The sequence below is a fragment of the Gymnoscopelus braueri genome (genome assembly GCF_963280865.1).
Source record: "Gymnoscopelus braueri genome assembly, chromosome: 5".
Classification (NCBI taxonomy): domain Eukaryota; kingdom Metazoa; phylum Chordata; class Actinopteri; order Myctophiformes; family Myctophidae; genus Gymnoscopelus; species Gymnoscopelus braueri.
This window is the reverse complement of record NC_137606.1, coordinates 53,732,670-53,747,210: the sequence shown is the minus strand read 5'-3', so window position 1 is coordinate 53,747,210 and position 14,541 is coordinate 53,732,670. Positions and strand designations below refer to the sequence as shown.

The following is a 14,541-nucleotide window of genomic DNA, read 5'->3' as shown; positions in this document are numbered from 1 at the left end:
GTCACTTATAGGGAAGTTGCACGTGGAGAGATAAATGACACTTGTTTTACGTCCCCTGGATGTCACAGGGCCGATAACCTCCTGATGTACCGTACGGTACGGCACATCTTTCATGTTGAAGTACAACCTACGCTGTACATTCAGCTCTATACAGGAGGAGGGCTTTAACCCATTAAAAGCCGAGGCTGATTCTACAAATGCCTTCTAAATCAGTAGTTCTCAATGACTTTTTTTAGGCACGACAACTTTTTTTGTGCCTTTTTTTGTACCCCCCCCAAATTAATATATATATATTTGGCCACGGACCCCTCATCTGAAAATGTCCTGTTTTTTGGACCCTCAGAAGAGAAGATTTGTGTTAAAATATATATATATTCAAAATATATGTATTTTTTTTTTCTCAAAATGACACGCTGTGAGCTTGTATATAATGCGGGTGGTGCCGCACGTGCACGTACATCGCACGTGCAGACCATACACTTTGTTGTGTGCTGGTGTCACATTGAGCTACAAGCTCAATACCGGAGCCTAGAAACCAGACCAACCTGCCATTGTAAAAAAAACAAATTGCCCTCTGCAGATTTGGTCTGGCAACCGCTCAGTTGTGATTGGATTTCACTCCCTCCGAAGTGGTGAGGCACCAATCAGGGCCCAGTATCCGCATATGGAGCGGGTTTATCACCAGAAGCCTTTTTTTTGGGGCAGCAGTACGAGATCCATCTAACCTACACATTCAGCAGTCGGAGAGAGGTAGGTGCAAAGCTAGCCGAACGTTGTATGACAATTTAACCCATTAAGAACGCATCGGTGTCATTTTAGATTTCTTGGGCTATTCAGAATATAGCAGATATACAGTACAAGCTCATAGTGCGGCACAGAGTGCTGCGCTATGAGCTTGTAGATCTGCTATATTTTGAATATCCAAAGAATAAAATAATGGTTAAAGTGGTTCAAATCTAGAATGAAAGATGCTTTCTCGGTCTTACCGCAATGGGTTAGACCTGCGCATCCGTGTCATTTTTAGATTTGAGCTAAAAAAGCATTATTTTACACTTTGGCTATTCAAAAATAGCAGATCTACAAGCTCATAGCGCGGCACTCGGTGCCGCGCTATGAGCTTGTAGATCTGCTATTTTTAAAAAATCTTGAAAATGTGTGCAAACCTTTGACTATATATATTTTTAAAGCGAACATTTTTAACTCAAATCTTTGCTTCTGGGGGTCCCTGGAACAACATATTTTGAGATGGGGGTCCGCGGCTAAATACATAATCTTGGGGGTCCTTGAGATGAAAAAGATTGAGCACCACTGATATAGAAACACACGTTTTTCAGAATACTGTTGGGATTTAGGAGACATGTAGAATCGGCTTCAGGTCTTAATGGGTTAAGCAAAGAAACAAAGCAGTGTGTGTGTGTTGTTGCCGTACCCTCAGTGTGGATGGCAGAGACGTAGCTCCAGTTGTACCTCTTCACTATGTCCACCATGGCTCTGGCCTGCTGCGCGTCCGACGGCACCACCCGCATGAAGTACTTATACAGACTCTGAAATGTGATTGAAAACAACATGAATACAATGACTCAGAAAGGTAACCGTTATCGTACCAACGTGCGACAGCTCGAGGTCACTTAGATCTGCAGACCAGATGCTTCTAAAGGGTCTTATTATGCTGCAAAACAGTCCAACCGACGTCCACGTTTTTTTTTTCGGCTGGCCTGTCGGAAAAGAAGCTTTGAATTGGTTGGTCACATCTTATGAGGATTTATACCTCATAAAATTGTTGTTGTTCTTGTTCTGATACATGTTTGTTTGTATTTTCTTATGTGTGCAGTATAATTTATATTTAAAGGGATTGTAGGCGATTCAGAGATAAACAAAGAAAAAAAATCCAGCAGTTCGTTTCCCCGACCACCAGGGGGTGACGCACGGAGGACTTCCATAGAGTTAAGGAGACTTCTAAACGGGCCATGCCGAATATAGGTTACTTTATTCGGATACAATTCGCGGAACTGCCCGCCCCTGCCGGTTCTCTGAATTTTTATTTTTAAATAGGCTCTTTCATGACAAATTGACCACATATATGAAGTTAAACAACTAAATTCTATCCAAACGCTATCTGAAAAGTAAATTATGTGCCTCAAAAACGAAGTTTGAGAGCATTTTAAAACCGAAAGTAAAAAGTTCACACAGACACGCACGGATGCGCACATGCGTGCGTTAATTTACGGCCCGGATACCCGGATGTGTAACCTAAATAGTAGGGAAAATACGGATTTCAGAAAGAGGAGTGTTTTTCAATGCAGGAAAACACCCCAGCATCATTATATAGTGGCTGATAGAGGGGAAAAAATGCAAAATATATATATATAGAGGTATTTTTCAAATTTAGGCTTAATGTTGCCAACAATCCCTTTAAGTCTGAGGTATTTTCGTATTTTATACTTGTATGCTGTACAGCATTTTGATCAACCGTGTTTTCAGTTTTTTTATGTGCATACTCAAATACCAGTGTGTAAAAAAATGAAAGAATAATAATCCGATGGCGCTATGGATTAAGGAATATATGAAATGATGCCATGGTTGAATCATTAAATTCCTGACGGCTAAATTGGTAAATATAGCATCCAATACATATTGATTAATTTGGGGGTCCCTGACATGAAACATGTTTGAGAACCACAACACCGGTGTATCAGATTCAGGCTGAGGTCAGGTGGGATACCTGGGGTGATGGTATGAGGCCTGTGGAAGAGAGATCGACGATAGAATGCAGTGGAGCACGATGGAGCATATACAGTGGGAGCTTTGTGCAAATGGACCGAGGATATTTGGGAGCTGTCTCCATGACAAAGAGAGGAAGATGGGGAGAGTGAGAGAGGGGGGAGGGAGGGAGGGGTATAGAGAGAGACACAGAAAGAGAGGGGGAGAGAGAGAAAAAGAGTTATACAGGGAGTGAGGGAGAGGGAGAGAGAGAAATAGAGAGAGGAAGAGAGGGCTAATGATAGAGAGGTGGAGGGACAGAGATTTCACCCACGCAACAACCAGGCCAATATTGGCGAATACTGCCAAATGTCTGTATACTGTACGTCTGTACGACCGTCTGTATTTGAAACTCAGTGCGCACGTTTTGCAGACGACCTGAGGGAGTGCCGTGTCCGGCGTCGAGTCGGTCGAATAGGCGGTTGTCCTAGAAGCGCGATCCGGGCCCGGACTGCTGGTATAGCGGTTCCGGACACCTATAGGCTCCAAAGTAGCCTGACAGCGCATTGCGACGTTCGATTCCCGTTCCCGACGATCTTTGCTGCATGTCTCTCCCCATCTGTCTCTCTCTCTCTCTCTCTCTCTCTCTCTCTCTCTCTCTCTCTCTCTCTCTCTCTCTCTCTCTCCCTGTTTCTTTGTCTGCCTCTACTGTAAGAACTATAAATAAATAAAAAGCCCAAAAGGCCCCCAAAAAATATATATAAAAAAATGGTCGTGCAGTGGCTACAATCGGCATGGCGGATCTTCTTTGGTCTGACTGAGCTGAAACTTTCCATAGCGGTGTGTTATGATGCGCAGTGGTGGAAGAAGTACTCAGATATTTTACTTAAGTAAAAGTAGAAACACCACAATATAAAAATACTCCGTTACAAGTAAAAGGCCTGTGTTCAAAATGTTACTTGAGTAAAAGTACAAAAGTATTGGTATCAAAATGTACTTAAAGTACCAAAAGTAAAAGTACTCAAATGTTTGAAAATAGCAGGTCTACAAGCTCTACAACGCGTCGCGATGTGAGCTTGTAGATCGGCTATTTTCAAATAGCTATAAAATAGGGCTGAAGTAGTTAATGTTTGTTTTATAATATAATAATTGATAATTTTCAAAGTAACTAGTAACTAAAGTTTTCAAATAATTGTAGTGGAGTAAAAGCACAATATTTGCCTCTGAGATGTAGTGGAGTAGAAGTAAAAGTACAGAAAATTGGAAATACTCCAGTAAAGTAAACATACCTCAAAATTGTACTTAAAGGTTTAATGACATTCACTTTTACACCACATTCAAAGTCTTTGTCCTGGTCCTTCAAAAGTGTACAAAAAGTTTTAAGTGAAAATTCCATTCCAGTGATCCATGGCAGGTGTTTTTCTCTCACATTTCTAAAGCCTTTTCAACTGCAATGAAAAAAGAAATCTTTGCCTGCGGGTGTCGCTGGTGAGGGATTTTGCCTGTCAATCATCGCCTCTGCTCCGCCCCCCCCAAAGGAAAGGATAGGGGAGGGGAGGGGCGAGGAGGAGAGTGGGCGGGATTAATCGACTGTGACCTCACTGTCGAAGAGCCAAGCTCAGATTACTTTTCAGCCTAATTATTCAGAAAACCCCAGACCACAGAAAATCCACTGAATGTTCTAAGTTCAGTTTTTTTGGGTGTAATTGAGGTCATAAAACCCCAAATAAAACATTGAAAATAAAAAAAGTGAAAATGAATGTCATGATACCTTTAAGTACAGTACTTGAGTACATGTACTTAGTTACTCTACACCACTGATGATGCGGAGAAAGTCAAGGACATGTTTTTTTGCCACCATACTGTATACTGTACCTTGTCACTGAGGTCCATGCTGGTGGCAGAGTAGGCGATCTGAGGTATGTTGAAGAGCTGCAGGAGGTTCTGGACCTGGATGGCCACCGAGCTGGACCCGGGTCCGATCAGACCCACGATGGGCTTCTTCCCGCGCATGGGGGTGGCCGAGGGGTCCGAGCACTTCATCGCTCCTCCTCCTCCTCCCCCTAGGCCCGTCACAATTATGAAATATTACCTGACCATTCATTGTCAAACTAAATAATTGCGATTAACGATTTAATTGCGTTTGTTTGTCGTTGAACACTGGAACATAATTAACAGAAAATTTCATTTCTGTTTGGCTTTTAGGCTTTGAAATTGCAGATATGACAAATAACCTAAATATACAAAGAAAGGACTGACATATTTAGGTTAATACTTAATACTTAAAAAATAAAAAGCAATACTCTCAAAAATGATTACAAATAGTGGAAATAGATGAAAAGAGTGGAAATAGCAGATACATTTAGGATTTGAAAATGTTTCAAAATGTATAAAAAATTGTCTCATGAAAATGATTACGCAAAACGCATTACGCATTATACAAAACAATTGCGATTATCTCAAATAATTGTGATTAGACCAGGGGTCTTCAATAGGGGGTCCGGGACCCCTAAGGAGTCCTCAGAGATACTGTGTGATAGGGACTAAATTTCTTTATTTTATATTAACCACTTGAACCCTTTAAACGTTTATTTTTCTGCACTGGCAGATTTGTCTGGTTTCCAGGCTATCGCATCCCTATTCAGATGAAAATAGCAGATCTACAAGCCCACACTGCGTCGCAGACGTGTCGCAGACGTAGATCGGCTATTTTCGGCAAAGAGGTTCGGTGTGCAGAGAAAAAAGAGCAGACCAAGTACCGAGCCAAAGGTCCAGTTTAATGTCTGAAAATATCCAGTGCAACGATAGTTCATGTAGACACGGAAGGCAGAATGTTTATATACTTCATTCATACTCCCCGGACCCCCCCCCCATTCGCTAATAAACTATTCAGTCGTACTCCTTTAAGGCAGTACGTTTCAACCTCTCGTCATTTAATTTGCTACCAGTTAACTCACTCACGCCCTCATACCCACAGTGCAACTCTGGAGGTTCATTTAAGCAGCCTCAGTTCTCTATTCATTCTACGTGCTTAGCTGTCAGTTGCCGGTCGTACAGCTGTCAGTGTTAAAAAATCCTCCACCTCCCCGGCCTCCTCCCTGTGGCTTCTGGTTGTTGGTGGGATGGTTCCATAGATGGTTGTTATGGTGGTGGTTGTGCATTAAGGGTTAATGTGGTTATGTTGTGTAATATCTGATGTGTACGTTATCTGTTGTTGTTTAAGTTGTTGTGTTTTATCTGTTATGCTCTGCTCAGGGGATTGTGACTGAAGATTTGTGTCATGTTTGCACAGTAATCGTGTAATATCACATGAGCAGAGTCACACCGCCAAACTGGAATGCAATAGCTTTGCATATATGGGTAATGGTTAATATGGTTATGGTTAATAAATGGTTAATGGTTCATTAACTGTCTGGTTATTTCTGAGCTGAAGTGTCTAAATGAAACCCATTTAACCCATTAAGACCTGGAACTGTGTCATTTTTAGATTTGAGCAAAAAAGCATTATTTTACACTTTGGGCTATTCAAAAATAGCAGATCAACAAGCTCATAGCGCGGCACCGAGTGCCGCGCTACGAGCTTGTAGATCTTCTATTTTTGAAAAATCGTGAAAATGTGTGCAAATCTTTGAATATATATATTTTCAAAGTGAACATTTTTAACTCAAATCTTTGCTTCTGGGGGTCGCTGGAACAAAATATTTTGATGGTGGTTGACGGCCAAATACATATAATTTTGGGGGTCCTTGACATGAAAAAGATTGAGCACCACTGATATAGAAATATACGTTTTTCAGAAAACTGTTGGGATTTAGGAGACATGTAGAATCGGCTTCAGGTCTCAATGGGTTAAAATGAATCCAATATGTAGTGGGGGGGTCCCCGCTTCATCTCTCTCTCAGCTAAGGGGTCCTTTGGCCTGAAAAACGTTGTTGAAGACCCCCTGGATTAGACGATTATTATGTAATAACTGAGACAGGGCCTACCTCCTCCTCCTCCTCCTCCTCCTCCTCCCGCCAACTCGGCCCCGGCCTCGTCGGACGCGACCAGGGAGTCGCGGATGAACTCGATGCTCTGCTCCAGCGCCACGGCGGAGTGCCAGCAGGAGTCGCGGATCTCGCAGCCCAGCGTGATGTTGGGCAGGATGCGCGGGTCGGCGTTGATGCGGTCCAGCGTGTACATCATGGCCTCCACGCGCTGGATGCCGTACTGCTCGCGCACCGAGCCGCACTTGCGCTCGTGGACCTGCGTGGGGGGGGGACGGGACCCAAATTATTGGCAAAAACACAATATGATTTTAAAGGTTTCATGACATTCAGTTTGACCACACATTAAAAGTCTTTGTCATGGTCCTTCAAACGTGTGTAAAAAGATTTAACAACAAATTCCACTCCAGTGATCCATGGCAGGTGTTTTTCTCTCACATTTCTAAAGCCTTTTCAACTGCAATGAAAAAAGAAATCTTTGCCTGCGGGTGTCGCTGTTGAGGGATTTTGCCTGTCAATCGTCGCCTCTGCTCCGCCCCCCCCCCCCCCCCCAAAGGAAAGGATAGGGGGGATAGAGGGGAGGGGCAAGGAGGAGAGTGGGCGGGATTAATGGCCTATGACTTCACACTCCAAGGGCCAAGCACAGATTACTTTTCAGCCTAATTATTCAGAAAACCCCCAGACCACAGAAAATCCACTGAATGTTCAAAGTTCAGATTTTTTGGGTGTAATTGAGGTCATAAAACCCCCAATTATTTTTTAAATGAATGTCATAGAACCTTTAACGACTATATAACATTAATATTAGAACATTTTTATTGTTGCTGTTGGGCAGAAACCTCTTATGTCCATATTCTCACTTTGTCCGACTTGATCATACTACAGCGTCACACAAAAGCATCAAAAGTAGCAGATGTACAAACTCGAAACGCAGCGCGAAGCGACACGTTTTGAGCTTGTAGATGCTGCTATTCACTTAACCCATAATCTCTAAATGTATAATCCTAACCCTAACCCAAAACAAAAAAAAACTATAATTTATCTTGTGAGGACCAGGAAAATTGTCCTCACAACGTCTATTTCTCACATTCTACTATACTTTTCGGGACATTAGGTCCTCACAAGTATAATTATACAAATACACACACACACACGCACACGCACACACACACACACACACACACACACACACACACACACACACACACGTTTCACCTTGTCAGCAGGAGGCTGGTGATGGACGGAGAACAGCGCCCCGATGATGATGTCACCAGGGTTGTGCGCTACGACCCGCCGCTCGGAGTGGGCGGAGTCAGCCGGCGTACGCCCCGCCCACAGGGGCAGGGCCAGCAGCAACCACCACAGCATGTTATTTGTCCGTTTTTTTTTTTGTGCGAAAAAACACGGCAGAGGGACGTTGACAATCGTCAATCTCGTAATTCACAACGTAGCCAGAGACCAGTTCTTCTTGGAGATGCTGTCTCTTGCCATAGCGACATATGTTTGTTTGTTTGTTTGTTTTTTTCAAGTTCACATTTTTGAACGGGCAGATCGTTTCTTCATCACAGTTCACAGGTGGATCGTCGGTGGAGGAAATGACATCACAGCCGGATCGTCAGAGCAGGAAGTCGTTCCATTGTTCCAGCACTGCAACCCAGGAACGTTCATCTCAGCTCCTCGCTTCGCTCTCATTGGCTGCAAGACTTCCCAGCAGCCCCTGTTATAAGGCAAAGTTGGTCTCCATGGTAAAAGGTGACGGACAGGTGGGACAACCTGTGAGCAAAGAACAGAAAAGAGTTTATTAGAACAGTGATTTTCTAACTTCTTTTTTTTTTGTTGAGGACCCCCAGTTTGATATGCATTAGGTCACGGACCCCCATTTGATAAAAAAAAATAAAAGATCTCCAGGACCCCGTAACACTGTAAAATATTCAGTGTAAATGAGAGTGTTGTAATAGCAAATAAAAAAATACTAAAATGTATTATTATATTCCATTCCCTTCAAGGCCACACTATTGCACACATTGCCCTGAAAATGTCTCAAAATAGCTCATCTGTGTGTGCAGCTTCATTCGCTCCGGCTAATATATATATACGTCAGGTTTGTGTCTCTTATTTCTCCAGGTGATGCATTTTCTTTTTTCCTGATGCTCAGCAGAAAATCCTTTTCAAGCGAAACTAGAGTCGAAGTGGGCAATCAAAAAATCTGGACCCGTATCCTTTTCGCTCACTTATGCTCTCCCTCCGAGCAAATAAACTGCTTTCACGTGAAGGGATGCCAAACCAATATTGATAATGACAAGAGCTGGAGTGAGCCAAGAAACCAAGTCAATATTTAATTTAGAGTGAGGTTTAAGGTTATGATTAGAGCCAGACCGATACATCCATCTGGCCGACACATCAGTATCTGCAATTATGCAGCTGGTGTGTACTGATTTTTTTGTTTGTATTTGGGAGGGTTCTGTGCTTTTTTCCCCTTTTTCTCCCCACATCTGTGTGTTGTCACTGCTGTTATATCCTAAAGACTCACCTGCCAGTGTAGCCTCGCGTGGCCAGACAATATCACACGACACACTGCGTGGATATTAGTCTGGTCCCTATCAACGATAGATTTTTTTCCCAAGGGGCGGTTACAAAAAGATCCAAACGGACTCTATTGGTTAGACCTAAACCAATCAGAGCAGTGCTTCCTTGTTCACGAACCAATCAGAGCAGTGCTTTCCTTGTACGTCATTGCTCCAAATAAGGTGATAAGCCCGCCCACATTTGGATACTGGGCCCTGGTTGGTTCCGCACAACTGCGGAGGGAGAGAAATGGAATCTCTATGGAGGGGGGCCAGACCTAATCTGCCGAGGGCTAAAGTGCGATGCAATTTTGCAAAGGCAGATTCGTCTGGAACCAGGCTACTGCCAGTGAGGAGCCCCTACCGGGAGGACGCAGAGCCTTCGCTCTACACCTCCCGCCCAACACTCCCTGCTGACAGGTGCCGCCCACCAGCCCGTAAAGGAGTATGTGCAGTGACAAAAATCACCCTGCCCCGAACACGGGCCAATTGTGTTCGTGTAGACGCTCGACAAAGCCGGATGCACCGCGGTCGATTCGAACCCACAACCTCCGCGGTGGTGGGCAGTGTGTACTGATTGCTAAACCCTTTTCTAACTGGCATCCATGTTTTGGGCATGGTCGTTATATAGGCGGAAATTTGCAAAGGAGCACAGAGAAAAGGTTTAAGAAAGCTAAATGGAGACGAATGGATTATTTGCCAGCCGTTTTCGCTGCTCTCAAATGTATTAGAAAGGTCTTTGACAGGTATGTACATCATCATCATCATCATGTACTCGACAAAGACCCACACAGGTCAAAATGCTGTACCGTCCAATGAATTGTACTTTGGGAGCAGCAAACACAGTGCCGTGCGGTTGATCTATTCTTTTCTTGCGCTGCCTTTTGGTATTGAGCACATTTTGTTGCTGTCGGGCAGAAACCTCTTATCTCCATATTCTAACTTTTTTTTGTTCTTCCCCATAAATGAATGCCCTACTTCAGGGTTCCCCAATAGGCGGCCCGCGGGCCATTAGCGGCCCGCGAGAGGCAACTGTCCGGCCCGCGACGACTCCTGTCTTTGAAAAAATAAAAATCTGTATTACTGTTCAAGTAGACTAACAAACACATAGTATAGTAAATTGTTGAGTCTGGACTTATTTAGATTTTCAGTATGTACAACTGGCTGCTGTTAATCTGCATTACTTTTCAAGCAGACTGCAACAACCAAATATTTTAAGTAACTGGTTGATTCTCAACTTATTTTGTTTCCAGAGTGCATTTTTTCCTTGTGTGACCCTCAACACAGGATTTAAGAATCCCAGGCCTAAAATAACACAGTGTCAAATTAGCTCGATTAGAGAAAGAAACGAATAAAAAACAAATAAAAATGCCCCCGGCCCTCGGCTTGGTACCCAAGACATCATTTGGCCCTTGGGGAAAAGTAATTGGGGAACCGAACCCTGCCCTACTTGATCATACTACAGTGTCACACAAACGTACATCAAACGCTTGTAGATCTGCTACGTTTGATACTTTTGAATTTGAATCCCGAAAAGTAACAGTTTTGAACATTTGAGGTTTCCACCCGAACAGAGACGATTTATATCGTCATTTGGACGTGCGTACTATCCTTGGACTGCAATTTATGAAAGCAAGTTCCCTTTGACATGTTCTTTGCTATTTTATCCTGTTCCCTCCACTCAGTCAATCAAGACTAATAATGTATTTTTTTTTTTTACTAAATCTTTCCCCCATCGTTCCATGTCCACGATCAGATTGATCTTAATGAAGACTTGTCAGGGTGCTGTTCAGCTTGAATCAGAGGCTTATCCCTGCGTCACAGTGACTCGAGATGCTGTGACAGCCCCATATCTTCAACCACAGCTGTGTTTGCCTTTTTCAAAGTACTCCTTATCCCATTCAATACGGGGACGCATCTGTGACACTTAAGATTTTTTGGGGCTATTCAAAAATAGCATATATACAAGCTCGTGGCGCGGCACCGAGTGCCCTGCTATTAGCTTGTAGATCTGCTATTTTTGAAAAATCGTGAAAATGTGCGCAAATCTTTAAATATATATATAGTTTTAAAAGCGAATATTTGTAACTCAAATCTTTGCTTCTGGGGGTCCCTGGAACAACATATTTTACAAATGTTCGCTTTATAAGATATATTCAAAAATGTGCACAAATGTTCACGATTTTTCAAAAATGGCAGATATACAAGCTCATAGCGCGGCACTTGGTGCCGCGCTATGAGCTTGTAGATCTGCTATTTTTGAATAGGCAAAGAAATCTAAAATGACAGAGATGCTTTCCCGGATTGAATGGCTTAACCTGTCCTATAAAGCCGTCACCTGCTGCTACACTCTACAATTTACAATGTACAATTTAGGCGTTTAGCAGACGCTCTCATCCAAACTGACATACAAATGTGAAATCTGTAAGCAGAGTATACCAGGGGTCTTCAGTGTTTTTCAGGCCAAGGACCCCTTAGCTGAGAGAGAGATGAAGCAGGTTGTTATACATATTGTATAAAATTGTGTTGCACATGAAACGTTTTCATAGATTTCATAGATAGCTTCATAGACTTGTTTGACAGCGCTGTCATCAGTGTTGTTTATTTACACGTGACCTTTTCTGTTAACTGTTGGACGTTTACATGTATTTTCAGACATTTATCCACTCAATACTTGACCTTCGGCTCTGTACTTGGTCAGCTCTTTTTCCCTCTACACCAAACCTCTTCGCCAAAAATATACCAGATCGTCGCAGTGCGACACGTTGTGAGCTTGCAGATCTGCTATCTTCCGGCGAATGTTCCCCCCAGAATAGGGATGTTCAAGTGGTTAATGTAAACAAAAACAAAAAAGAAAAGATGAAGAAAAAGTTCCTTTCACACAAAGATTTGGCAGCCCCCCCCGGTGGTAACTCTGAGGACCATGGAGTATACACTGTAAGCATGAATCCTAAATCCAGTAAATAGTCACAGAAGAAGAACAATCTAGTGTGCCTCAAAGAAAATAGCATACCAGGTAAACTTATTAAAAACGTATAAACCTATTTTAGGCCAATAAAAAATATATACCAAATTTCATACCCCACCTCAGGGGCTGCCGGACTATCAGGTTTTAATGGTTTGCAGCGTTGTCAAACTGGTGGTCCAATGCGGCCCGCGACGTGATTTTAGAAAAAAAACGGCGTCGCCAGCAGCACTGAGGCTGTTATCCCCTCCAACCCCCTTGCCGCTGACTGAGAAGGTCTGAATAGTGGCCAAACTTGTTCTGTGAGAACAATGGCCAAGCCATGAAGCCATGGCCAAGGTCATGGCTTATAACTGCAATGATGAGCCTGCACAACCAAGAATTTCACCCACTTACTTGTAATGTGATGTGACAATAAAGATTGATTCTGATTAGCATACGGAGGACCATGGCCTCGACCATGGCCTCTCCTACGTCGTCAAACACAGCATGAATAGAGCCTCAGGCAACAATTATCACCATTCACCTGAAACCTGAGGAGAGACAGAGATATCACGCCACTGCTGAGGAGAAGACAAAACACCACCGATGTGATTCAAGATGCTTTCCAAGAAAAGAAAGCTTGTCGATGAAGGCCGTTCATTCAACTCTACCTGGAGAGAACACTTTTTCTTCCATGAGTTCAACAGCAAGTCTACGTGTCTAATATGCAATACGTAGGTTTGTGATGTTAACCGTTAAAGGGATACAATCTGACGTGTTGCAGAGCTCTTATGTCATGCGTAGGCGGACATAGAGGACTTTTCGAGCAGGAACATTTCAGAACGGGGCAGAGGTGAACTTCCTTGTTAACACACATTTGTGAAATACTTGAAATACACATTATGTGTGCACAATGTAAAAAGTCATAAGGGACCATTGTGTTTCCTGTAATCGTTTGTACCATCTAGGAGTTATAAGGGATAAATGAATACGGAGGGTTTGACAGTAATTTCTATTACAGAGAAACTAAGTATAGATTCAGCATGTATAGACACATTCAAAACACAGCTTTGTTTTTTCAGATTGTTGTTGTTTTTTTTGCAATCAACCAAAGATAAGCTTCTCTCTGCATGCCTGCGTTATGTACAGTATTTCCGTCATGGGGTGAAACTAATTGATTATTTATTTTTAATATCGATGACTTAATGAAATAACCGATTGATAATCCTATTTTGGGCATGACATTTTAGGTTTCCAAAATAAAACATTGAGAATGAGTGAAAATAGCAGATCTCGTAGATCTGCTATTTTCACACATGTTTACACGGCACCGTAACTCTAATCCTACGTATAAAATAGCGCTCAAGTTGTAACTCGATTTATCCGGTACATATCGTCTCTGTCGAGTGGAAACCTCATAATTATGTCCAAAACTGCTACTTTTCAGGATTTGAATAAAAAAAATTGCAAAGGCAGCAGATCTACAAGCTCAAGACGTGTCGCTTTGCGTCGCGTTTCGAGCGTGTGGATCTGCTACTTTTGATACGGCGTTAATTTACAAAAAAAACACAAAAAGTTAAAACATGGAGATAAAAGGTTTCTGCCCGACAGCAACGATACATACGTTTTTTTTAAAGCGCTTCTCCATCATCGAAAAAAAGTAATAGACAGAATCATCTCTAAGAAAGTAACTCGATAATTGCAGCCCATGTATTTCCATCCTTGTGTAATAATGTGGATGAATGTGATAGTGTGTTTAACCTCAGCGCTGTGATGTAAATACGTACAGTGCTGCTACACAGCCAGGGAGCAAATGGAATTGACCGTGAACAGCAGGGGAGCCGTGGTCGGGGCGCTGCAGACAGGAGAGGAGGCCGGAGCCTGTGTGTGCACATATATCTGCATGCAAAACAGGAGCAAGGACAGGGCAGGGATATGGTGGTGAATGAATCTTTCTCTTTGGCGGCGGTTGAATTGATAAACTGTAATATATCATAAACAGCTTAAACTGTGCAGTAGGGGCGACAGGAGACAAAAGTAACACTTTTTGTATTTGCCTTCATAATTCACAGACTACTTGAAATATCCTAGCCATTTTTTGCTACAAAAAAAATCTGTTACAATTGCCCCCGTGACGGGGGCAATTGTTACAGTGGTTGGGGGCAATTGTAACACTGTAAAAATAAGTCATATTAACACACTTTATCTCAAATAAAAGCACATCACTAAGTAATATGAATTTTTAATAATTTAACATTACGAATGTTTTATATACATAATTACAATTATTTTGTATTTTCATTTGAATTATTTTGAATTATTTTTTCTATTTTTTATTTAAATA

General features: G+C 42.4%; 1 protein-coding gene across 1 annotated transcript in view; it reads right to left on the bottom strand.

Moving 5' to 3' along the window:
• grm5b (glutamate receptor, metabotropic 5b) overlaps nucleotides 1–8,054 on the bottom strand; it is a gene marked incomplete at both ends in the record, with an annotated part of 153,864 nt that extends 145,810 nt beyond the window's left edge. Inside the window, 4 exons of the mRNA XM_080429309.1 lie at nucleotides 1,430–1,544; nucleotides 4,576–4,763; nucleotides 6,687–6,945; nucleotides 7,902–8,054. Coding sequence (XP_080285435.1) covers nucleotides 1,430–1,544; nucleotides 4,576–4,763; nucleotides 6,687–6,945; nucleotides 7,902–8,054 — 715 coding nt within the window. The remainder of the gene's footprint in view (nucleotides 1–1,429; nucleotides 1,545–4,575; nucleotides 4,764–6,686; nucleotides 6,946–7,901) is intronic.
• Between the last annotated feature and the right edge of the window lie 6,487 nt (nucleotides 8,055–14,541).